Genomic DNA, 26,191 nt, shown 5'->3' with positions numbered 1-26,191 from the left:
TTAAACATGGAAAAAAAATATTTATTTCAACAGGACATTCTGTAATCTATAAGCAGACACTGGGTGCACATTAACACAGGATGGAAGTGAACAAACAAAAAAAAAAAGATGGAAATCTAAAGATTAACAGCTTTTTCAGAGCTGAGTGAATTCCCTGAAGTTGAAATTCATTCATGACGTGCAGTGATTGAACATAGATGGATAGGATTCTTATTGTTGGTTTTTGTTAAACTTTGGCCAGTTTTTTTTTTTTCTTCTGCCATATTGCCACTTGAACCAGTTTCGATCACATTATACTCGATTGTGCTTTTCTGTCTCCTCCTTGTACAAACAAACCTTGGTGGACACCATTTTAACCATCCACTAGAAGCTTCGTTTTAGTCCAGTAAGTATTTAGCATCAGTAAATAAATATTGCCAAATCAGTCTCTCCAACAAAAGTAAGACAAACATACATACAAAACAACCATACATACATATGTACATACATACGTGCATGCGTACATACATACGTACATGCATACATACATACGTACATGCATACACACATACATACATACTAGTCAGAAAAAAAATCAATGTGAAATAAACCGTACAAAAAGATGAAGTAACAATAACAAGGGAAAAATAAATTACAATACCTCAGGGTGTGGCACACAAGAAATACAGTATTTACAAACATAAAGCACTTTCAAAAAGACAGATATTAGCAGGGGTGAACATCACTGACATGGATTTTTAGTTGTCATCTCCCAATCCTCTTTAACATTATTGACCATTTGACTCTAGTTGAATCACTGAAGCCTAATCACTCCGGTTTAGATTATGCTACCAGACTGCTATTTGGTTAAATATACTGATTTCTTTAAATACATTTTTTAAAAATGTGTCTTTAATTACAAAGATCACCTTTAGAGTACCATGAAGAGCAATTGTACAATTTCTTTACATCTTGTTAAAAGGTCCTCTTAAAAATATTCTATAATTACATTTTTCAAGATCGACTCTTGTTGAAGTATGTCCATCTAGTATAGTACTCTGTGTTGTCGATATGTTTTTTTAATGTTACAAAACAGTGCAATATGAAATAATTGAGTTCTCTGTTGAAAATTGTTCAACAACATAGCATTGAAACCTGAGCAAAATGTCACCTAGTTGGTAGGAAATTCACCCTGTTGGTTTGTGGCAATCACCTCAGCTTTTTCTCTGAAATAACAGCATTAATTTGCCAAGGTATTGCCAGTGGTCTCTGTTGTTCAAGACCACCAACGACATTTGCTACATGAGGTTTGTTTCTGGTTCCTTATAAAATGTGGTACAATGATCAAGAACACAGTGACTGATTTTGGCTATATAACAGGCTAGAGGTATATTTACCCTAGGGTCTGATGGTCAATTAAACCATTTGCCATGCAGATGTGACAACCACACTGTTACCGAGGACTAATACTTAAATATATATATTTATATATTTTTACATGTCAATGTACAGCGTACACTCTACAGCTCTGGAGTCTTCGAGTCAAGTTTACAGAAAACAATGTTTACAGCAGAGATTTGGTACTTCAACGCCAGTTATTATTTCCAATCATTTATCATCACCATGAGGAGATTTTGTTTTTAAAATAAAAAAGAATGGACAGTAAAACAAATGTAAACAAAGAAGAAACAATCACATTTTCAGCATTCACTTTTGCCCGAGTCAAAATGTACTTCCAAAAAGTCAAAGGTATTATTGTCTATTTTTTTTATCTGTGTATTGTTTTTTTATAAAAGCATAATTTTGAAGCGACAGCCACTTTGGCACTGGAAAACCACAGCAAGCCACTTTTCATTTTTTTCCACAAACCCATAGTGTGATACTGGCGGCCCACCTCAAAGTACAAAAAGAAATATTCTGTTCATGGCAAAAATAGATAAAGGAGAAAAAAACAGACAACAAATTATTAAACATTTGCACTAGTCGGTTCCAGACCTCCGAAACATTACATGTCGAGAGAGTAATAACCGCTCACGGCAACATCACAGACAGAGAGAGAAGAAGCGTTAACACCGTTTAGCACTGGCAGGGACAAGATGACATGCAAGCATCCAAAGGAGACACACACACCGAAAGAGAGCGTGAGCGAATGCACGCGCGCGCGAGAGAGAGCGAGAGAGATAGAGAGAAAGCAAGGGAATGCCGCTTCTGTTGGTTCCTGTGCGCCAGAAAGGCCCCTCTGGTGGGGAGGACACATCACCCACACACTTGGGTGGCCTCGTTCGATCCGGTAAGTGCTTTTAGTGCGCCACTGTCCAGGGGTGTCTGCTGCGTGAGGAGGAGTGGGTTGTAAGCAGTCACTGAAGGCAAGGTGATGAGGCGTGGAGGAGGAGGAGGAGGAGGAGGAGGAGGAGGAGAGCAGGAGAAGGCAAGGCAAGGCTTCAGGATGAGGAAACACACACTGAACCTGGAGACACACACAAACAAACAAACGAACAAGGATTACATCAAACAACATTAACAAACAATAAACAACCCTGGTATGACAGGTGTATGGTGTACTTGTGCAGGCATTCATATAAAGCTGGATTTACAATTAAATTACTCAACGTCTGTCAGAAAGCAAGTACTCAATGTAATTCATGTGTTTGTTCAAGTATTATCAGTCAGGGTCAAGAGGAAGAGTCCAAAAGAAACAGAATCGGAGTGTGGCCTATAACAGCCAAATCCTTTCCATGCAGCTTCTATTTGTTTCTCTCTCCACCAGTTCTGATATGCTTTTTTTAGATGTCTCTGCTAGACTAGTCGAATCTAGTGCAACACAGACAAGCTATAAATACATTTTGAGGTCTGAGTGAGCATACTAACCCCCTCTAGGGTTGTGACAGATTTACTCCCAGACACTTTATATGATTCAGAGTCATAAAGCATCTTCTCTAATACATCTGTTCAGCCCATATGGCCTCATTCAGGATGCCCTCGTCTCACGTTCATGATAGATCGACAGAGCTTCTTTAATTGCCTTTATGGCAAATTCCCTGTCATATGCTACAGCAATATGAGTCTTTATACAAGAGGGCATCTCATTAAAGTGCTATATGATTTTATGTAATGCATCTTTTCCTGGTAAATGGGCCCAAGGTCTTACCTCAGGGGGCCTACATTTTATCCCGCTTTAGTGTCGACCAGCTGCATCTGCATGTTGACTGGCATGGCCTCTCCTCCATAGCCGCCCTTTGACTGCATTTGGTTTTGAATTGAGTTAACCTGATGGATAAGAAAAAAAAGGATCAAAACCACCTATTTGTGAATACTTAAATAATAAAACATACATATATTCAGCATATAGCAGACTTGATCAAAACAAATCCATTCTTCCTTTCAATGTATAAGATTAACATGCAATACATTGGGAAACAGTAATGTCCACGACTCTAGAAGTTTCCTGGTTGGTTACTGCTATGTTGACATTTTCAGTTGCTGATTTCACAACACTGGGGGTCTCAGACACTTTTCTTTTTATTCCCACAGAATGGAATGTAAATACTGTTAAGCGGGAGTATTAAGCGGGAGTATTCTATTCTTATAAGTATTGCTTACATCAGCTTTCAAGTTGTTACCATAGAGATTTAGAACTATTTGTGCAGCCAAAGAGCCCGATCTAGGTCCCTCATTTATGAAATCTTGGTGATTTACGGTGAGGCCAGCACAGTCTCATGATGGCACAACACACCAAACCAACACAAACACTGGAGATGGGGCAGTCATTTTAATCACATAGGGCAGAAAATTGCACTTAGTGGGGCCTGTAACCCCCCAGTCTCTCTCACTCACTCACACACTCTCACACACACACACAGATCACCACAGACAACACACATTGTTTCTGCCAGTGCTGCCTCCTCGTAGCCTCACCGAATTCATCCCGCTGAAGAGGTCTCCCGACCCCACGTGGGCTGTGTGGACGAAGTTTGTGGGTTCGCCGATCATACTCCGGTCGATACGCCTCCGCCGCTTCTGCATGGGAACAGCAAAAGAAAGGCTTAGCATAGACTGGGGAGGGGGGCAAAGGTCGTTGCCAAATCCTGAAAAAAATACCTCTGATGCAAGCAGCACATGAAACCATGCCTTGAGAGATTTTGCCATTAAATATTCAATGTTGTGATTCAACGTACCATGCTGCTTGCTACCTTGCCTCTACCTCTATCAAAGCCTCATTACGTAACAGCTTTCTGAACTGTACTCTGCAACACTTAAAATAAAATATAAAGTATATTTAACGACTAAAACGGCACAGGCTAATCATAACCTTGTATGATGTATTAAAGCCTACTGTGATGTAAATGTCACTAATGCATTATTGATTGAGGCATAGAGATTGAAGTTGCAATAGATGCAAAAGTAAACACAGAAAAACAAATATTCACAGGGCACACAACATCAGTACACAACAGTGGTATTGTTGTTGTTTTGGGGGACATAATGAGACTGGATGAAAGTTCTGCCCCCGTTAAGAGATGTGTGTGCACTCAACAATAAGCACCCCCTGCTGCCTCTCTAATGTAAGCAAATCCTTTCCACTCGTTGGCCAAAAAATAAATAAACTTGACTTTAGCGATGGGACAAATGAGCTGTGCCCCCTACAATTAGGGGCTGCCAGAGGGATTTAACGCATGAGCATGACATGAAACTGAATGAGCACAAGAGGAGGCACTTCTTAGTTAGCAATGTGATACTTCTGTGCTGTGTATTTATTTACAAAATAGCCCAAACACAACCACTAGAAAAGATTAGAATGCAACACTGAGCCAAGAATCAGTCAAGGGTTGTGGTGCCTGCTAAAAATGCCAGTGATGGTAAGGGGAGGGAAGGAGGGTTCTGCATGAGGTGAGGTAATTCTGTCAGAGCCAATACAGCCTGTTGCTATGACAACTGTGATGAGATAAGAGGTGCTTCAGCTTGAGACACAGCTCACATTGGAAAAAGAAAGTACTCGGCCAAAAAAAAAAAAAAAAGGTCCCAGAGTCTGGAATGTATGGAAAGAAGAGTGAGTTCCAAAAAAAAGAAACATTCTCTCTGCATCCCATTAATGCACAGTAGTGGCCCTTTTTAATTCACACAATGACTATTCCAAATCCCCTGCAAAAAAAAGAGACATTCTCACAGACCACAATGGTACCACCTCCCCCATACACCCCCTGCCCTCTTTCCCCTATAAAAGAGGATTTACAAAAGTCTGCCAAATCCCTGTTTTAGTCAGGGACATGAGGACTTCATGTACTGGACGCCTGCTGAGCCCCCCTGGTTGAACTGCAACTGTGAGGTCCTGGTGTGTGTAGCGTACGCCAAAGCCTCACTCTGGACCAGTGCACATCTGTCTGTGTGTGTGTATGTGTGTAGTGGTGGTGGAGGTGGTGTGTGGTGTGTGTGTGTGTGTGTGTGTGTGTGTGTGTGTTGGGGGGTCAGAGAGAGGTCAAGGCCGGGGCAAAGCTTTCTGGCCAGTAGGGAATCCCGGTGTGAGAGCCACAAAGGAGCTGAAGCTGGAGCCGCAGAACAAGGCATGGAAACTACGGCCCCCGGCCGTCCCGTCCACACGGTGGTTTGGTTAGAAGCTAGGGAGGAAGACTGGGTGTCCTGCCAACCCAAACAGCCCCCAGAATATTAGTGGGACACCAAAGGCATCTGAGAGGGCTTTAGGGCTTTGGATGAGCATGTCAGCGTAGTGTTGTTGTACTATAGTCTGTAGTGAGAGAGTGTGTGAGAGTGTGTGTGTGTGTGTGTGTGTGTGTGCGTGCGTGTATGCATGTGTGTGCGTGCGAGCATTTGAGAGAGAGAGTGTTTGTGATTATTTGTAGGGAAAAAGAAAATGCACGTTTTTACTGCTGATGTGGTATCATTGAGATGAGGACATGGCACACACAAACACAAACACACGCATACAAGCACTTTTTGAGTCGACGCAACGGTTTCCTTTTTCTAAGATACCAGTGTTCTTCATTATGATAAAACTCATTTCACACAAACATCATGGAAAAATATTGGAAGTTCCTACTGTGAGGTAGCCTGGCTAACGTCAGATCTCAGCTCATTGAGATGGGGTCTGGGAACTAGACATTCATTTTCTCGTATTTGAAAAGTGGTTTACGAATGCCCAGAGCCGTTTATTGGGTGCTACGAATGTCTATCAAATGCGTCTATACGTAGCTCATAACGGCTTCGGTGTGTCGTCATCATCTTGCTGCCCTTCCTCCGTTCTGTGATTGGTTCCTTCATTGAGGTGAAAACGAAGTCCATAGAATCCAGGCTGCCTAGCAGCGTGAATAAAATCGTGCGTGCAAGGCAGCATGGGAAAACCCAGGCTAACTGTGAGGGTTCTCATAAAAAAAAAAACATGAACCAGTTCTTCCCACAATAAATGTGAGAACAGACTGAAGATACACAGCCGAAAAGTTTTTTTTAAGCATTAAGGTTGAGCCACCTGACATACAGCACTAGCAACACGTACATTTTTTGTCAAACATTTTGTGCATCTTTTCAGATCACCTTAAAACATGAATCTTAATCTTGGAGTAAAAAACAAAACAAGCAAGACCATGGCATTACATTGTCCAGTGCTCCTCAGTCCTTCAATGCACGGTGCAAATTCATCTTGTGGGCCTGATATCAAATATAGCCCATTAACCTTTGCATCTGGTCGACAGGCTTAGAAATGAATTATTTAATAAGGCAGTTGACATTTGCAGGCCCCTCTGACAAAACAGTTCAAATGGTATATGGATGGGTTCTCTGTGCAAGTGGTTACACTTGTACAGCTAGATGTCTGGAAAAATACAAAGGCCAGTTTTACATTTAATACCATGCATTAAGATTTAGCCTGTATTAAGCTATGCAGCTGACAGACATCTGTGCAAATGCATTGAAAGGAATGTCTAGATTTCAGCAGTTGTGCTTTCTTGGGAGATGAAACAATGACCTTGGTGTTGCCATTCCAGTGCCTGTGTGTCCCAGTTGATCTGAAGGAGTCAGAGGGGACATGTTCACTCGCACATGTAATGGAAAGGGCTAGGAGTGTGGCACGCGTGCACACATGCACACATGCACACACACACACACACACACGCGTAATGCAAAGGACTGCAAGTGTTAACTCTGAGAATAAATAGCCTTTGAGATTGCCTCCTGTCTATGGGAGAAACCAATTCATCCACAGGCCCTCTGGGGACTGTGTTTGAACCTTGGGGACTGACTGACACGAACTGCTGCAACGATTTCATAGCAGGTGGTGTGGAGAGGTCAGGTCGAGGGGCAAATGGGCCCAGAAAATCAGCAGCACTGATAGTATATGCCCAAATACTCATTGACTACAGATCCCCAGTGTACTCCATAAATATACTTTTATGATGGACTTTTCATCATAAATTAAAAAATAGCAATATTGTAGTGTATAAGAGTTATGTCCATCAATAGATTTTGCACAGGTCCAAGTTTGCATGGAGCGTTTCAGTGTTTAATTAATAGATTGCAATAAGTGATTAGCCCAAGAGTGCTTTTCCTCAGTCGGATAGTTTTGCTTAAGCCGAGCCTTACGGCTGGGTTTAACTCGAATACTGTAGCAACTCAACTGGCTAGGCTCCTCTTCCAAGAACGTCCCCTCAGAGGAGAACTGCTCGATAAGCAAGTTTGGGTGACTGCGGTCTGGTTGGACGTGTCGTCCTCTGCTCTGCAGTGGCCCCCTCGGGCAGAGAGGACACGCACTCTAGTGCGCACCACGGCCGTGTGTGCCGTGCGTGCCTTGTGAAGGTTTTAGCGTAGCGTCATGTGGCCTGCCTGATCTGTCAGGGAGCATCAAAGAAACGAGGCTCGGTGGCTCATTATTGCAATTTCATTTCGCCGTGCTCCCCCCTGCGCGGGCTTGCCCTGTGCTTTCATAAATGGGCCTGCGAATGCGACAGCACTGCACAGACGGGAGGTTGTTACATTCTGGCTCTCTTGGTGGGGGGAGAGAGACGAGCAGTCACACACTGTCTCTCTCTCTCTCTCTCTCTCTCTCTCTCTCTCTCTCTCCCTCCCTTTCTCTCTCTACATTGCATAGAGGACATGCTGACAAACGTCTAAGATTACATCCAGGGCTTTTTGCTGCCAGCCACCTCAGAGAATGTCCAGACTACAATGAAATAGGCATTACCACATGCAAAAAGGACCAGAGAATCCTGACTATAAAGACAAATGAATAAATGCAATCTGGCTCAGAGCACAGTCAAAGCACAAATATGGCAGGAATTTTACTAATAATTTAGTGTAGTTAAGTTTTCAGAGATTGTGTACAGCATGGTTAAAAAACATGCCTGATTCATTATAGCGCAAAAAAAGAGTAACACAATTCTCCAGCTGGAAGAAGAATGACATCACTTATGACAACAGTGAGATGGTTTCCTTGCTTGCACCTGTGTAATCCCAATTCAACCACAATCTCCTGTGTCCTTGCATTGCTAGGAAAACAAACAACACAAAGTAGACATAACATACAAATATCCAGACGTATCACTATATTTAAATCACAATACTCAGTGAAGGAGCAACCTCTAACTGACAAACACAGAATAACACATCTCAGGTCCTCTCTGGTGTGGTCTGTCAGACAGCAGTGAATTTTCTTTGTTTTTCCTGATGTTAGAAATAGGGGGCCTCGGGTCAAAATTAGCTCAGATGAGAGGCCTTCTCTCTGAATTATGTCAGCAGTTGCATCTGTCTGTCTTATCCCAGTAAGCACTGAGCTTTTACCTACACCATTTTCAGTCAGTCTTTCACAATAGAGTATTTCAAAACATGCTCGGGCAAATATTGGAAGATGAGTTAATTCAAGCTCCTGGACTTTTAGGGCCGATTAGTTGTTCTTCATGCATGCCAGACTTCCCTAATCCCCTTCGGGGACATAGACACTGACAGAACTTCCAGTGATAAAATGTTATTGGCATATTTCATATTTTCTTGTCAACTTTTAGATAGTGAGCTTGTCTCCTTACTGTACGAACTAAGGAACCTAAACCTAACTTGCAGAGACTAGTATATGAATGGCAAAGCCTTGAAAACAATACAAAGGAAGATGGGGAGGGAGAGGCAAATAAGTCATGTGACACCTTTTCCAGAAGGTTACTTGAGCACCTTACAATGGTAATTCACATTAGCGTTTCATTCATCACCAATCAAAAGTGTGGTGACAGCCCTGGCAATTTGGTCTAAACTAGGACACGTCTGCCCTCACGTTTTCTCCCAAGGGGAATCTCCGACCCAGTTTCCTGACCGCCCATCTTCTTAAATTACACAGAGTTCCTAGCAAGGGGAATCTGCAGCCATAGTGCAAATACTAGCCTACTGATTTTCATCAATATTTCAAATGCCCTATTTTAAAAAATCCTCGTAGTAGTATACATTGAGTTTTTGAACGATATATGGTCTTTTGGGGCCCCACTGTCGACTTCAAGGCAGCACTGCCTGGAAGGCACTAGGGCTAGGTTAGGGTTAGGGTTAAGGGTTTTAGTTAGGGTTAGGTGCCTTGAAGTCAACGGTGGCAGCTACCTTTGAAGTCAACAGTGGGGGCCCAAAGGACCATCAAGCTTTTTGAACATTCACTGGTATATTCTTCAATATTACTTCTATCGGAGTGTAGAATACTTAATGACAAATCCCACCGTACACTCTCTCATCTCTAAAATTAGATTATATAAAAGTATGCATGTCATGGACACTGATTTTTAGCAAGATGGACAGTCAATAATCCAGACATAATAACAATCTCCACATGGAGACCGGTGAGCACCAAATCAACAGAGACACATTACAACACATAATTGGTTAATCTAGTTAATTCTCACTCAGTGAGACTCCATTGTTTGTGTGAATTGGCTTCAAGACATGTCCAGCCATATGCAAAATGTGCAAAAAATGGTCAGGTCACAATCCAGCCTGTACATGGCCGAGTCATGTACAGTAAAGGCTGTCTAAATTCAACAATGCTTTGTCTTATCAAATGATTAACCTATGGGAAAACGGAGTAAGCCAATGAATCCCAACTCTGAGACCCTGGGTTCCCTGAGGGTTTTTGGCGTGGTCTGGCCAACTTTCGCAAGATCACTCAGGTCCACCATGACGGGAGCTGACAAACACTCCAGATTCTTCACATGCTTCAGCCATATAAGGCCGAGGAAGGCAAAGCTCACCTCTTTCAACCCAGTGGTGCAACGTACAACACGGGCCTGTCACAGGAGGAGGTGGGTGGGGTGGGGTTGGGGGTGGCAGGCCGCAGGAGACACCCTGGCAGATCACTTCGACCTGATCATTTGAACTTGGGGTGGGGTGGGGTGGGGGGCACCTCTTGACCTCCTGAAGACAAAATATCCTGCAGCCATCTTTCTCACGAGACGGAATTTAATCAGCGGACCCATTTCAGGCTATTTTCAGACAGGGCTTGTCTGCAGACTTTTTGCGAGTGTTATCTGTGTGGAGGCGACAGAGACAGGCGGAGACAAATTGAGGCCCAATGTGTTGTGACAGCAACCATCTCCGGGGAGCGGCCATGATTCAAAAAGCTTGTACCAAAGGGTAGCACTCACGCCGCTCTGAGCCAAACAAGGTGCCAAGAATAACAAAAACACTACAAGAGCTCGGCCACAAATACACCCAGCTACACACAGAGATAATAGACAAAAAATTACCCATGCACAAACAGAGACCGCCTAAAAAAATCCTTGATTAAAACAGCCCAGTCCCTAATAAAACATAGCCTTTGTGTGGCCCCCTTGTCTAATCGTGGGGAGAGTGTGGGGATGACGTTAGAAGGCGTCTGCAGGCTAAAGCATCAGGATTTCTCAGAACTGACAACTCCAGTCTTGCAGACTCATGGCTCCTCTGTGATTTTCATGGAAGAATTCAACTGAAAATCTCCTGGGATTCAACATCCTCACAAAGGTTTTTCTGACGTAAAGAACCCTTTAAACACACAGCAGCTTGTTCACCACCAACAGTGCCTTTGGTGACCATGTATATGTAACATCATTCTATATCAAAGCAGCTGTACGTTGTATTGCTTAAACACTCAACAACAACACAACTGGCACTGATAGACAGCTAGCTTGCATGCCAACTCCTGTCTTTTGAGAATATTGTAAGCGATGCTGTTATGAAAGCTTTTTAGCATTTTTACAGGGTGGTCCGATCAGTACAACAGAAAAACATAGTGCATAGCTTAGGTAGTTAGTTGTGATAGTATATCACATACCATGATGATACCAGAAGTAGGTACCAGTAACTAAGTACATGTTTCATAAAGTGCAATAATTGTTGCATACTGTCTCATTAATAAACGATTAAACCTTATAGTGACAGTAATGCAAGAGTAGCCACATGCAATGATGCAAGGTAACAAGGCCAATGACTTTAAGACTTTCTGCCAGAAAACATCCCACCGCCCTGATGTTACCCCTGCATGGAACTCATATGAGTGCAGAGAGAACACTGGCAAGTGATAACACTGGTTGCTTACCGGCTGGGGCTGCTCTGCGATACAGCAGTTGAAGCACAACCAGAATTCACTCATGACTAACAGTCCTTAAAAAGTGTTCCTGTGCAAAACTTGTCCCCGTTGGGGGGATGTTGAGGAATTGACTGGCAGTGGCACCGGACGCTCTCTCTCTCTCTCTCTGTCTCTCTGCGTTCCCGTGGGAAGGCCCCTCCGTGGGTCCAGCCAAGGGGGGCGGGGGTGGGCGCAGGCAGGCTGGCGTGGCTGGTGCTGGAACCCGCCGATGTGCTGGACGGTTCTCCCGGACAAAGGTGGGGGGGAGGAGGAGGAGGAGGAGGGGGCGGACAGGATGAAGCAAGGGCAGAGATCCAAGTGGGGGGGGGGCAGCTGGACAGTCGTTTAGTCCAAGGGGCAGTCAGTCGGTCAGACCTGGAATGGAGGAGACGATCGTGAGTACATGCTTTAGCAGGTTTTGCTTTAGAAGACTGGAGTGTTTGTCACTCATAGGTGCACACCCATACATACACAATAAATACATAGCCAAACAGACCCAAACAGACACATACAGACACACATACACACATGTTCTGAAAGGGGCTCATTATTAAAAACCACATCACAGGTCAGGCTTAAGCAGCTCTTCTTGTAAATGTGAATACCTCATCAAAAAACCCAGATGATGACTCACAGCCAGGACATCATTCTTCTCACTCACACACACTCCCACTAGTTATTTCCCCTAATCCCTTAATATAAAACCACTTCAAGAATTACAGTGTTGCCAACAACATTCCAGTACAGCCTATATACTTACACCTGGAACCAAAATGCTTTTAAACTCTTAGGATACATCTAATCATTGCAATAACATCCTTCCAAATAACAATTATCCCCACGTTTAAATGCTACAAAGAGAATCTCTTAATGGCCCTTGATTGCCATGTGTCTCTCATGACAAAAAACGGTAATGGAAAGTAAAGGGCGATAGAAGATGGATGAGATCATACAGTTAGACGATGCTCCATGGACTAAAGGGGGTGTACTCTGGGAGCACTTGACTCCTGCGGGCAACTGCTGTTTACTAGCGTTTAACACAACTGGCGCTAATTAGCGAGGGGGTGGCTATAACTCCCATTGTGAGAGGTTATTAATTAGGCAGGCGTTGATGTCTCTCCCCCCACTGCAATTAAAGATAATTTATAGCTCCGCTCTGAGGAGACCAACCTGGCTGCCTTTGGGGGATCCCGCCAAAAAAATGCATAGGCCTACATGCTGGTACAATCAAGAACCAATTTTATTGTCTCTTTTATAGTTCTTTTGCACATTACATAGTATCAAAGTTATGTCTGAAGATTTCCAGAATATAACGTGTTAAGCCTACATGTGGTACAAGTGTGAGTAAGGGCATTTAAACATTTAACATACTTTATACTGGCCTGTAATACAGCCCATAGCGTCCACATTTTTATTGAAGTGAAAACAACATTGTCTTGAGAGAGGAGAAATTATTTGTTTCTGTAGCTGAAGTGGTAGTAGAAGGCCTTACTGAGGCCCAACTGAAACACTCTTACTGGATGGGATCAAGGAAAAACAACTGGAAAGAATAACTGATCTAAATTAGATCTGAATCACCTCTTAATATATCAGTGAGTAAATATGCATCTTCAGTCCTTTTCTCATGTAAAGTTTTTTTTTTTACTTGTCCATCACCAAAATGGTTTAGTGACTCGTGCTTTAGCCTCTGTGAACTCTATGGTTGAGGATAACAATAATAGAAGGATGCTTCCAGACAAGCAGAAAAATCGGGTGTTTATGCCAATTTCACAACTGAGGAGTTGAAAATGTGCTTGTACCTAACGCACAATAGTCTGTTCTCGTCTTTCTCCTAATCAGTACTTTTTACATCCCATAAAAAGAAACATACAGCAAGACGGGAAGTAATTCGAGCCGACATATAGTGTTTCTTTACGACCCGCTAAAAATGAATGCTGGGGACTTAAAGAAGAGACAACACTGACCCCTCCCAGCTGAGCATCTCGCTATAGCGGGAACACACCCACACCTGGGGAAAAAAAGAGCAGCCTCACGCGGGACCTACCCTGCCCCATCCAGAGACAAAACAGCCCCAACCCTTAGTAAGCCCTGTGGAAATCTGTGGGAACCATTAGTGGAGAAAGACCAAGCCAAGGGCTGTTAAAAACTCTGAAAAGCACTTTTCTGCCATAAGAAAGCCACTTCATGCAAGGCCTTTCCACTTCACGCCAACGCTGGGAGTGAACCGTGTTTCCCTAATAGGCGTCCATTCATAAATCCCAAGAAGTCTTTAAAAAGGTGCAGGTGCAAGGAGCACCTGCTGCATTAAAAGTGGGTGCTATATCCAGCTGCTGGACCCATGGTTTGAGAAAAGGGCATGGGATTGTATGCGAGAAGCTATATGATGCTCGTGTGGAGACCGTATATGGAGGCTTTTCTGTGAATTGAAGAGACAAGGCATAAATAATCTTTCATCTCTGATCATGTGATACTGCAGAAAGTAAATGAGAAAAGTCAACAGGAATTGCTTCAGCATCTATGGGGTCAGCCAGATTTAATAAAGACCAAAACATTGCAACAGGAGAGAATCTTAAAAGAACACAGCTTGTGGGAATTAAATGAACTGCCGAACGGCCCAAATCTGCAATGATCAAAAAGGCAGCAATCTGACCCACAGCCTCTCCTGCCTAGATCCTACCAAATAAAGCAAACATTAAGAAACCAGTGAATGGCAGGGGACTCATTTGTGACCATCTACACAAATCATTCATTCATCTCTGTGGGGCACCAGAAGCGCCAGTCTGAGGGAGGACAATGAAGGCAGGCTGCTCTCCACGGAGGAATCTTGGCTGAGAACAGACAGCAATAGGGAGCTGCCTGCCAGGTTCACACACACACACACACACACACACACACACACACACACATGGCCCAAACATGGATGGAGATGAGATTGCATTTTGAACAGAGATGCTCCCTGTGCTCTGCTCTCCTCCGCTAAAATTAGAGTGGAGAGCACAGAGCGCATTTCCTGCGCTTTTGATTTCTCCATCCGTGGTGCTCTGTGCAGTCTTTCTGTGCCACTTTTTTCATCTATTTTGAGGGCTGCTTAGCACAAGGCTGCCTTAGTTTAAGACGCTGGCCTTGTTGGACGGCCTTAACAGGAGGTTCTGGGTCGGTTGGATGAGACCCCTTACCATCTCCAGCAACAGTTGGTTGTGCTAAAAGCAGACGCCAACAAAAGCAGCACAGAACCTCAGAACCTAAGCAAAACTGGTCCATGACTCTATTAGGCCTGATATAGGCCTATGCCAATTCTTTCCTCTCTGTCTGAGGGATACGCCATTGACATTTAGTATTCTTCGTGACCGAAAATAACCCATGTCCAGATGTCTGAACTATTGCTAAAGAATGTATAGAGAAAGCCCATTATTTTTAGCATTCATCTTGGAGGCACATTGATCTTCACTTCATCAGCACACAAAGGACCCACAAGAATGCATTCATTACCCCTTAGGGATCTAATGGGGCAAAAGAGAGTTCATCCCTCTGTCTTGAATGGCTGACCAATAGCCTACTACTCTATGACCACGGCGGCACAAAACAGCATTTCCATTTCCCCTCTATGGAGACCAAGGGAAGAGTGGCACGCAAGCACGGATGCACTGGGTCCACTCACACAGGGGAGGCTGCATTAGTGGTGAACCATAAAGAGTAGCAGGCCGGTGAAAGGAAGATTTTCCAGACCAGAGAGTCTGAAAACGAGTTCTGCCTGAGAGAGAGAGAGAGAGAGAGAGAGAAGAGAGAGAGACCGGCAGCAGAGACTCACAAAGCCCCTAACCTCTTAAGGCTAACTCACATTGTAGTACTAGCCTTTGGGGAAAATTAGAAGGGAAAAAAGCAAGGGATAGAGCATCATATCGAGGTAACGCTCCAGGCATTGTTTCTGTGCACCAGCCACAGAAATGAGTCACCCAATGCTAACCACATGAAGAGAACTCAAGCAGGCATAGCTAGCTACCACTTGGTTTGCTCTCACTTCAAGTTCAATTAGGAGCCTAAAAGCAAATGCGCATTTACAAACACCAGCACACAGCCTACACAAACGCTCATACCCTCAGAGAAGAGAAGAAAAGGAAGGATGAATAAAAAAATATTACCACCAAATCAAGCCGAGCACACATCTTGGCTGGTCTGGTAACGCAGTGTGGAGATAGCAGGTTGTCAAAGCTCCAGATTTTGTGGCAGTGTGAAAGGGTCCGAGGAGCAAGGGGACCGTGTGTGTGCGTTCCTCGCTCCAGGAGGCCTTTGTCCCCCACTCAGTTACGGATCAGCGGGCAAGCGGTATTTCACTCAGTCACTCCCCCTGTCACTGAGCTTGTGCAGGCTCCCAAGGTACCCATCCACCCACCCGCCTGCTCTCTCTAACCCCCCACCCCCTCCCACCACCTCCTTCCACACAGCACAGCTCACAGACCCCCCTCCCCTCCCCAAGACCTTAGTGAGGTCACATGGAGGCTTTATGTAAGCAAACCACTCAAATCGGAGTGCGTAAGTTTTCAAGGCGGGGAGTAACTCTTGAAATTCTCTTGGTTAGGCTGAATTCTGAGGAAACATCAGTCCAACCCACTCCTCATAAAATCAAATAAAAACAAGTTCTAATCCACAGGATCACATAAGAGCATTGAGCTTTGATGTTATGGTTAATGTCTAAACTACTCACAGTTGCCCCCTTGTAATATGCCTTGCACTTAAATGGATCACTACTGAAGTGGAATATGGAAGAAGTATCTTACCAAAGTCCTGACAGAGCACATTACAACTTGAAAGGCTTTAATGCAATTTCAGCAAAAAGTGTAAGAGCTGAAAGGACAAATCATTTGTTCCACTGAAAAAGAATAGCTTTGCCAAAACTATTTATTAAACTGCTTCAGTGGGACACTACTCGACTTGTTCAACATAGGGCTTCAATACCTCCTCCAGAAGCGCTGTTACCAAGGCAGCAACAGCCCAGCCAATCAGTTATCAAGGACTTCTTCTGGGACATCACCAGCCAACCCCCCCACACACACCATGACCCACTCCACATACACACACTGAAAAAGTCATTGTTACCATACCAATGGTAACCCACCGCATTGTAGCAGCTGTGTTTTGAGACTGAGAGAATCTAACCACAGAGGGAGCACTTGCAAAGTCAGGGAAATCCTCACAATGCAGCCAGTCTGCTATGGCTGGACAGACCAAATGGAAATACCACAAGGTGCTAATGAGCAACACACTACGAAGCAGTCAAAATTAGAGAAATCTGACCTCACTGATAAGCCTACATCTTTATTACAAATATCATGTTACCTTGCTTGTCATTTCTGTACCAAAATTGACCATTTGTGGGCTAACTCAGCTCGAGATTCTTTGACAAGCCATAAATACTCCCAAATTGCTTTGAGCATGATCTCCTCATCTAATGCCAGGCTAGATCTTTAGTTAATTATGAGATAATTGATCAGAAAATCTATGTTTTGGCAAACGTCGGCTGCAGTTAACTGCAGGTGGGGTTCACAACAGGAGTATGTACAAAGCTAAGGCTAAACATTAGCCTGCTAACTTGACAGGTAGCCTAACATGTAACAACAAGAAGCATAATACAACTTCACTGATATTGTGTGGTGTGGTCTGCCTCAGGCCAACTCCGATAAATGCCCTGATGTGCAATTGTCCTTAAAATGTGACTGACTTGGTGGAACAACAACATTCCTACAGTAAACCCAATTTTGATGAAGCGACTGTTGTTATGAAAATGTTATTTCAATTCCTAAAGGGGTCCCATGCAACACGGCTTGTGCCTGGTCAGTAAACAACATTTCTGCTTCTGGAATGTCAAGTGTCCAGGGATTGGAAATGTTTTTTTAAGCAAGAGCGCTTGCTTGATTCACCCAAGCCATTAAACAAAAGACCTTGTGGTAACTAGTGATGTAGTGGAGGCTAAACACAAGTAAATGCAGTTTACCCACCTCAAAATAGAGTTTATCCACCTCTTAAAAGTTTATCCACCTCTCAAAAGAGTTTATTCACCAATTGCAACTTTTAACATTTAAAAATCAAACTATATTATCCACATTCACAATATGTACACTTATCAACACTGTATGAACCATTTAATACCACTTGTATTGTTTTAAACATTAGACAATAACCTCCACCATCATCAAACATGTTCTGAATGCCTTTTCTAAAAATCCAATACCGTACAGCGCAGTCCATCTTACCGTGATCACAGAATTCATCGTTTACCCACCTCTTATTTTACCACTACACTCCTTGTGGTAACCAATGTGTTAACTCTTTACCAAGTTCACAGACAGAGACATTAAACAGTACAATGGTGCAACAAACAGCGCATTGAGTTTGGACACACAGGACTGATTGCCAACAAACAATTATTGAGCCCGAAGACTAATTCATTTTTAAACCACTCATGTGGGATATTTGCATAAACAAATGCATTGAAAAACAACTTCACAATAGATGCTCCAAGAAAGGTCCTCTTTGTATTCTGTGAGATCGAGTTGCCAAGGCAGCACTTTTTGCAGGTCAGATGAACAAATTTGCTGTTCAGGGCTTACGTGGACCATATGGTGCTCTTAATCTTCAGTAATCTTTTACAAGATGGCAAAAAGGAACTGTAAGTAACTCTTACATAACTGCCGAAGCTGTGAAGTTGATTCTGGCCTCGGATGTGTTAGGAGAAGTAACAATTGCATTGCTTTATTTAAAAAGTTTACTGACTGCACCAGATTTCTTGGAGAAAAAGAAATCCTGCATTTGCTGAAGCAGAGACCTGTAAAAATAAAAACATATATAGCATCATGCAACCACCATCAAGTTCTCCAATGAGGTTCGCACAACCAAGAACGGAAGATGGGAACAGACTCCGAACTCCACATCAACATAAAAGACTGTATTAGAACTGCCTTGTGTCCATAATCCCTTCATTCTATACACCCATTGACGGACTGGTGCATCTGTGGTGTGGCCAGAAGCTGTCGGCCGTCTGAATAGGTCCGATCCCTGCCGCGTGGAGGGGAGTGACGGGGTGGTACAGTACTGATTATACAGCTCTGCCCTCCACTATACCCTACTGAAAAGAGTTAGCCTGGCCATCTGCACACAGGGTCTGAATGGCCCCCTTTTGCACTTCCCTTTGCCTGGGTCTTGCCAAGACCAACGTACCCCCTGTTGTACCCCATCCTCTCCACACTTTTTTTTATTTTTTTATTTTTTAAAGAATCCATCTCCCGTCCTTTTTCAGTCTGTCTCTCTCTCTCTCTCTGTCTGACACTATCCATGACCCTGGTCCTGAGAGTCTATCCCCCTCTCGCCCCCTTGCTTTCTTAATCCACCACTCTTCACTTTTGTGGTTAACCTTGAGTAGCTGGTCCGTAATGCTTTTTTGTTCTGCTTGACCAGCCAATCAATCCCGCTGTATCCACATGCTAATCCACTGATCACTTACAAGAAGAGACCCGGGCCACGCAACGAGCTCCTCAAAAACGCAAACGGATTTAACAGTTGTTCGTCAAAACAAAACCAGATTTAATTGTGTCCTCATTAGGGACACACACACACACACACATGCACAGAAAGCTGTTGACCTCTAGGCCTTCACGTCAACCCCCCAGTGACAATTTGTAGGGGCTTACCCCATACTTTTGGGTAAGCCCCTACAGATTACAAGTAGGGGGGGAAAATGTATCAGGTTTTCACTACAAAACATTCAAACGGACTAATGCACATCTGCTGTCAAGTAATGCACGTTTGGCTTTGTTCTGGCGCCATTTGCGGCAGAACACTGTGTACTGCACACCACATGTGCAATGTGGCTGCGCGCATACCCCTTTAAGCCATTACGTAAGTCGCCGGCGTCATTTATAACACGCATGCAAATCCCAAGCCCCTTGACAAACAAATGTGATTAACTATGTATGGAGTCAACATGTGTCATATCAAATGACCAAATGGAGAAATGATGGGGTTGTCACTGATATGGATAACTGACCGGGATTTTGGTGGGGTGGTGTTTTCAGGAAAAATTTTGTATCTATGTCTCTCACTCTGAGGGATACTTACAGAGGCCACTGCCATCAGCTCGTCTGTGTCAGGACTGGTGACTCATGAGTCATGACCGTCCTTCCCCTGATGCAGGATGCAATTGCCTGTGAAATAAGTGATAGCATCTTGGCATGTCATGGAGACCTCAGCAGCACTACCTTAGAAGCCAGTGAGACAGAAGATGTTTTACATCTGACGCCCCCACCCGCCCCCCAAAAAATGTAATGTTATTTAAGATGGCTGTTAGTGAGTCACAGCATCTGATCCATTTAATTAAAATGGGCATGCAATATGCAAGCTAATTTTGTGAGTCAATCATAAAATGTCATGAAAACTGCTGGTTCTGATATTCCTTGGAATCGTAAAATAACTTCTAAGAAGATAAAAAACTAAAAAAATATATATATACCTGATCTCACTTACAGTAGGCCCAACAGCAGGCCCTCTCCGCACCTATTAAGACACTACTTTATTTCCTCTGTGCAGGACCCTGTTGAGAACAGCACTGACACATTTCCTAAAATTCTTTTCCTTCTCGCACACTGCTCAGGGCAACCAGAGTGACATCATGCTTTTTTTTCTCAACCACCCCTGAAAACAAGCCTGTCTTTTATGTGAGCCGAATCACAAGATGGATGAGGCAGTCGTAAAGCTCCAAACAGCTTCAACTGCATCGCCCATTGTGACCAGATCCAGAGATAAAACACCCAAACATACCTTAGAAACCAACAGAGAGAGTGTCATTTAAAACATTCTCCAAACACAGCATACATCTATAACCTTAACTGGGGGCATGGTATGCTATCCTGGTTAGCAGTTAGGAAACATTGCCGCTCTTCAGTTGTCACCATCAGGGACATTGCAGGGTTAAAGTCAGTAGTACCAAAGTCCTTTTAGGCAAGTCCCTCCACTTGGCGGTCATATTGCAACGATTTTTGGGTACTCATCGGGCATCCTATTCGGCAGAAATGCGCGTGTGCAAGGCTTCACGACACCAATCTTGCTCCAGCGGCGAGTTCACAACACATGATTGGCACGATGTCTGCACAACACAGCACATAATTGGCTCAATGTAGTCACATCACACCACATGATTGGCTCAATATACACATGTCGACGTTTTGCCGAGGAAGGGGTGGGATATGTGTAGACAACGGCGTTACAAACTAACCCCATGCATTTCTATGGAGGATTTTTTGAGTGCTGTGTCTCCTCATTAGAAAGTCTCTGGTAGTACTGACTCTACCCCTTACAGTGTAGAGTTCTTCCTCCTTCCTTATAGCCTTTGGTGTGCAATTTGAGACTTGCAAGTCATAGTTTCCAGAAAGAACCTACCCTCTCTGTATCATGGCAAGATAATTTTCTAGTCACTTCCCTTTCATCTAGAGCTGCTACAAGGAACTTTAACAATGACAATTCAGACGAACAATGTCCTACAATGTCCTTTATAGGCTTATAAATGGTTTAATATGTTGCTGACTCACAAAGGGAAAAGTTTAGGGGGGTCCCCTTTGACTGTGCGGTTTCATTTAATCTTATCTTATTTCAAAAGCTCCTAATCTAAAGGACTTTCTTAATGTTCCCATTTGCTAACATTTCAAATATCTGATATGCTGGCTGGTGAACTTCCACAATTATTGACACTTGTTTAAATATCTCCAATACTAAAGGAAAACAAAATGTTTGCTGCAAATGTGTTTGGTAGCTTCAATCACAACATGATTAATGACGACTTCACCTTGGCATCAGCATACACAAAAGCATGAGGTAATAATAACATCACCCTCCACATTTATGAGTTAAAGTAAAGTTGAACTGTTATGAGTATGAAAGATGAGTAAAAAAAGTTTACTTCAGTTTCACAATAAAAACAAAGAGGAAAAACAAGTTGGTGGATACAAAGTAGGAGATTTGAAAGCATTCCTCTTTTATCACTGGATCGTCAAGATCCCTTGGTCCTCTCTTGTGCGTTCTCCTTTTAAGCTCATCTCACTAATTGCATTGATTTTGGATCATATTGCTTTTTATAAGATCCCTTCACAAAAGTTAAATATATATATATATATATATATATATATACTTTTTTGATCCCGTGAGGGAAATTTGGTCTCTGCATTTAACCCAATCGGTGAATTAGTGAAACACAAACAGCACACAGTGAACACACAGTGAGGTGAAGCACACACTAATCCCTGCTTCAACGGCGGCGCTCGGGGAGCAGTGAGGGATTAGGTGCCTTGCTCAAGGGCACTTCAGCCGCGGCCCACTGGTCGGGGCTCGACCCGGCAACCCTCCGGTTACAAGTCCAGAGTGTTAACCAGTAGGCCACGGCTGCCCCCTATATATATATATATATTATATATATACTGTATATATATATATATATATATATATATATATATATATATAAATAAATAAATAAACAAGTTATTTAGCTGATTTTGTTATTTTCTAGGGGTTTTATTTAGAAATCAGAAACACCAAAAGCATGATTTTTTTACTCAGGGTTGTCACAAAATGTGGAGGACACTGTACTTTCATTGGAGAATTTTCCAATACATAGCAGTTTCTTAGAGTTGGAGCAGTTACCTAGAGCTTCTTTCTTGCTAATTGTTTTAGACTGGTCTCCATACATGACTCCACATTCCATTGTCAATCTACATTCCTTGAAAATACATGTTCTGCAATGACAGTTACTGAGAGAACAAGCTTTGTGAGATTATCAGAAAATTAAACCGACAGCGTACACACCCTACTGAGATACTATCTATGTGGATCTTTGATAACATGATACATCTAATCTATGATAACATGATCTATCTAATTTTTTGCACATATTCAGGATGATCTCTGGGACCTGTGGGTATGGCTCAAACAGAAAACTATAAATAGTTCACACACAGAGTTCTCTCTCTCACACACACACACTGCGCTGTGAGGCCCATCTGCAGTGTGACTGTACCCTGCTGGCCTGGCCTGACATGAGGGTCTATCTGTGACACAGGGGGGAAACGGCAGGAATGCCCAGGTCAGCACTCACTGACCTGAGCCAAGGGAGTGGCATCAGCTGGGCTGGTGCACAACACATAGCAACACACACACACACACACTCATACTTTTAACACAAATACATGCACACACACACACTTGCTTCCATCTACTCAGTAAGTGTGACATAAGTCTGAATATGAAAAATCCAATAAATGTCTCATAAGGAAAATCTGATAATGGCAAGGAGTTTGGGGGCTTTCAAGGAGGGGTTTATCTGATGTCTCCAGCACATAAGGAATGCTTTGTTCCTTTGCTGCAGAAGGGCTGTGGAGATTCAATGCAGGCAAGACACAAACAACTCTTTTAATGTTTTATAATGTAGCACCATGGTGGATCAGCCCATGGTCTCTGCCACAGTTTTCAGGTCTACACACACACACACACACAACAACAGTGAGGTCAAGTGTGTTTGAACACATATGAAGGGTGTGTGTGTGTTGAAACAAACAAGAACAACAAAGTCTGTCAAACATTCCACCCAGCTTGTTCAACCAGGTGACCTACTTACTATGTCCTTGACAAGAAAAGTCACCATATAGCATAAGCAACACAGCTAATGTTGTAAATGGTCAAGCGTTTTGTACTGCAAGCCATAGAAAATACAGTTTCATAGTTATTATTATTGTATTACCTTATCATAAGACTGACCCATTGTATTAGTTTATGAACAAGTTTTATGTTCTCTCTCTGTAGTTGGCAGATGCAGATCGACAGCTTCCAGTCACGTTATCTTGTTTTCTAAAGGTGCATCAGACTCAGATTTTTTCAATCTAGGCTATGACTTTATACATGGCCTCTCAAGGCCATTTCATTTGCTCCCACAACAGAGAACCTGCACTTCAGTGGGAGGTGTCCGTGGAACAACACCAAACTAGAAAGGCCATCAGAGTTGCTGTCGGTAAGCTAAGGAGGTTGGGGACTTTGAGATTTGAGACAACAAGCTGCCAGAGGCCGACCTCCCTGAATTACTCTTCTTGGCCTTTTCATTAAAGGCGGCCATTCTGGCCTTCTGCAGAATCAGCCCATCTGTCTTCCCAGTTGATACCTTCATTACACCAAGAATGTGTTGCCTTGGCAACACATAACAGCAGAGGTAATTGGTGTGCCACTTGCTGTTGGGCCAGGGGGGGGATGTTGACCGGAAGAGGCGGCCGGTGTCACGAACGAGCAGCTTTATACCACAGCCTGCCCATTGATAATGAGGACACCCAGCACAGAATTTAATGGGCACTGGCGCAAGATCAATGAGGTGTGTGATTCCATTTCCCCAGCCTTAGACATCCTCCATTACTGTGCTGTGCACAATGCCACATCACCATAAGTGTGCACGTGTGAGCAAAATTGCATTTTCTCAAAGTATCCACGTGCCTATTGATGTATGGCACTGCATTACAATTTCATGAACCACTAGAGAACTTAACCAAATATGGAGAAATGTAGCCATTTTGATGTTGATGTTATGACAAGAGCATATTTCAGAGGCTATTTTACAGCCATGCTGTTTCATTTCAGATGAATAAGAACAGACAGAAAATGGGAAAGATCTTTGGAAGAAGTCGTGGAAGAAGTTTGGAAGACAAATACTTTTACCAAATGACTGTGCAAACAAACAAATCAACAAACAAGTAAATAGCGCTAGTCTTTGATGAATACCTACTTAAGACTGCAAGAGCCTCCTCCTGCTTTGCTGTGCACTGACTGCTGTGTGCCGAGTTATTAGTGCATGGTCATTAGTTGCAGAAAAGCAAGGGTGAGAATGGGGGGGGGGGAAAGGAAGGGGAGAGAGAGAGAGAGAGAGAGAGAGCATACAAGGTCTTACACTGGAAATATTATAAATGCAAAGGTCTGTAGGGAGTACTCCCCCTATGACACACTGACGGCTTTATGTTTGTTCAAGCCCTTTCCTGACCTCATAACTGAGCTGTGACATAAGGGGCTTCTTCTATTCTGCCTAAGCTATCCAGGCAACATCATTATTATTACACTTGGTGCAAAACCCTCCGAAATAACTCATCCAGTTTAACTAGCAGTTTAGCTATAAATGAAAACTCCTTTCATAAATATAATTACAAACGGACTGAAGTGGCATGGAAAGTTCTTAGTGTAGGGTCTGGGATTTTAGGAGTGTTTGATTGACAGGGCTATGAATACGTAATGCTCTGGGTGTTTGCCGAGGCCATGATGAGGAGTGTGGTCCACCAGCTGTGTGGCTCTGTGGAGTTCTGGCTCGGATTCCTCACGTTTCTCTCTCTCTCTCTCTCTCTCCATAGCCCAGCTCGCAGCGCTCGATGCTCGCCACACCACGAGTCGGGGAAATATGATCAGCGAACAAAAAACGACTGACCTCCCCGTCTGTATGGATTATCCATGCAAAAAACAGAACGAAAAACAGAACAAAACCATTCCTTGGAATCGTAACTTTATATTGGCCTGGCTTCCCTCATTCACAGAGTCAGAGTTTTAGGTTCAAAAGTGAGTTGAGTGAGCATGATGAATCTCCAGTTGAATCCCCTAGTTTGTCATTATGAAATAATGGCAGGTGAACTTGCCAGTTTTCAATTGAAAAGATTCCTTTCTTAGTTTAGAAGATCTGCACCCTGCCTGTTTTTTTCCGTGACCACCACTGTGTTTCTTCGAGGTCGCTGGATACAGATAAAGGTATGTCTGTCTATTTGAACGTCTTCAGCACATGAGCAGCACAAATCCAATTAGAGATGCAATTTACAAAAGAATCCCGGCCCACCTCCACGAACACCAAGATGGAATTATGAGAGGAATCTCTGACCGTTTTTCTCTTTGTGGAGAAAAGGAGACAGGCTCTAAAACCTGGGAGGGTCATCTAAAGAGAAACATATGGGTACGAGATTAGATTAGGTGGTTACCAAGCACCCTGCGGCGTTACCACCAAACACTCTGCTTTACAGTGAACGATATGTCTCCAGGACCATATAGTGGAGTGGAGGCCTGTGTCATTATCTCTCGTCATGGACAAAATGAATCTCCTGCTTGTCTCCTGGGGAAGGAATGTCACTAGGGAAACTGTAGGAATGCTAGAGGAATTCTCAATGAACGACTCTCCAAAAACTTTCAGCGACAGAGACATCACACACACGCACACACACACAAAGAAAAAAAAGAGAGGGAGAAAGAACGAGAGAGAGAGAGAGAGAGGGAGAGAGAGAGAGAAGCATGTCACCCAGCACTTCAGGGTTTTGCAAAGCATTTGGAGATATATTGAGGCGTTTTATAATAAAGTTATAAAAGTGGTTAGTTACAAAATGCCATGACTGAATTGTATGAACTTTTGGAAAAATTGACTAAAAGGTAAACAAACTGGTGAAATGGACTAAAATGTAAACAAACTGCCATGTGCTGTATGTGTATTTTGTATCTCTCTGATGCAAGATACCTCCACTCTAGAACACTTCGGATTTTTTAATTTCACTCTGCAACCAGTGCATGCACTGTCCAGCTTCCATCACCTCACGACCTCAGGAAGAC

The 26,191-nt window shown here is 43.2% G+C and overlaps 1 protein-coding gene across 1 annotated transcript in view; it reads right to left on the bottom strand.

Moving 5' to 3' along the window:
• Nucleotides 1–26,191, bottom strand: part of cdc42se2 (CDC42 small effector 2) — a 30,110-nt gene continuing 3,919 nt past the window's right edge. The window contains exons 2-5 of the mRNA XM_048259464.1: nucleotides 11,519–11,923; nucleotides 3,895–3,996; nucleotides 3,128–3,246; nucleotides 1–2,446 (exon numbers count right to left, since the gene is read on the bottom strand). Of these exons, the coding sequence (XP_048115421.1) occupies nucleotides 3,145–3,246; nucleotides 3,895–3,996; nucleotides 11,519–11,572 (258 nt within the window). The 5' untranslated portion in view covers nucleotides 11,573–11,923 and the 3' untranslated portion in view covers nucleotides 1–2,446; nucleotides 3,128–3,144. The remainder of the gene's footprint in view (nucleotides 2,447–3,127; nucleotides 3,247–3,894; nucleotides 3,997–11,518; nucleotides 11,924–26,191) is intronic.

The sequence above is a fragment of the Alosa alosa genome, chromosome 12 (genome assembly GCF_017589495.1).
Source record: "Alosa alosa isolate M-15738 ecotype Scorff River chromosome 12, AALO_Geno_1.1, whole genome shotgun sequence".
Classification (NCBI taxonomy): Eukaryota; Metazoa; Chordata; class Actinopteri; order Clupeiformes; family Clupeidae; genus Alosa; species Alosa alosa.
This window is presented reverse-complemented; position numbering and strand designations above follow the sequence as displayed.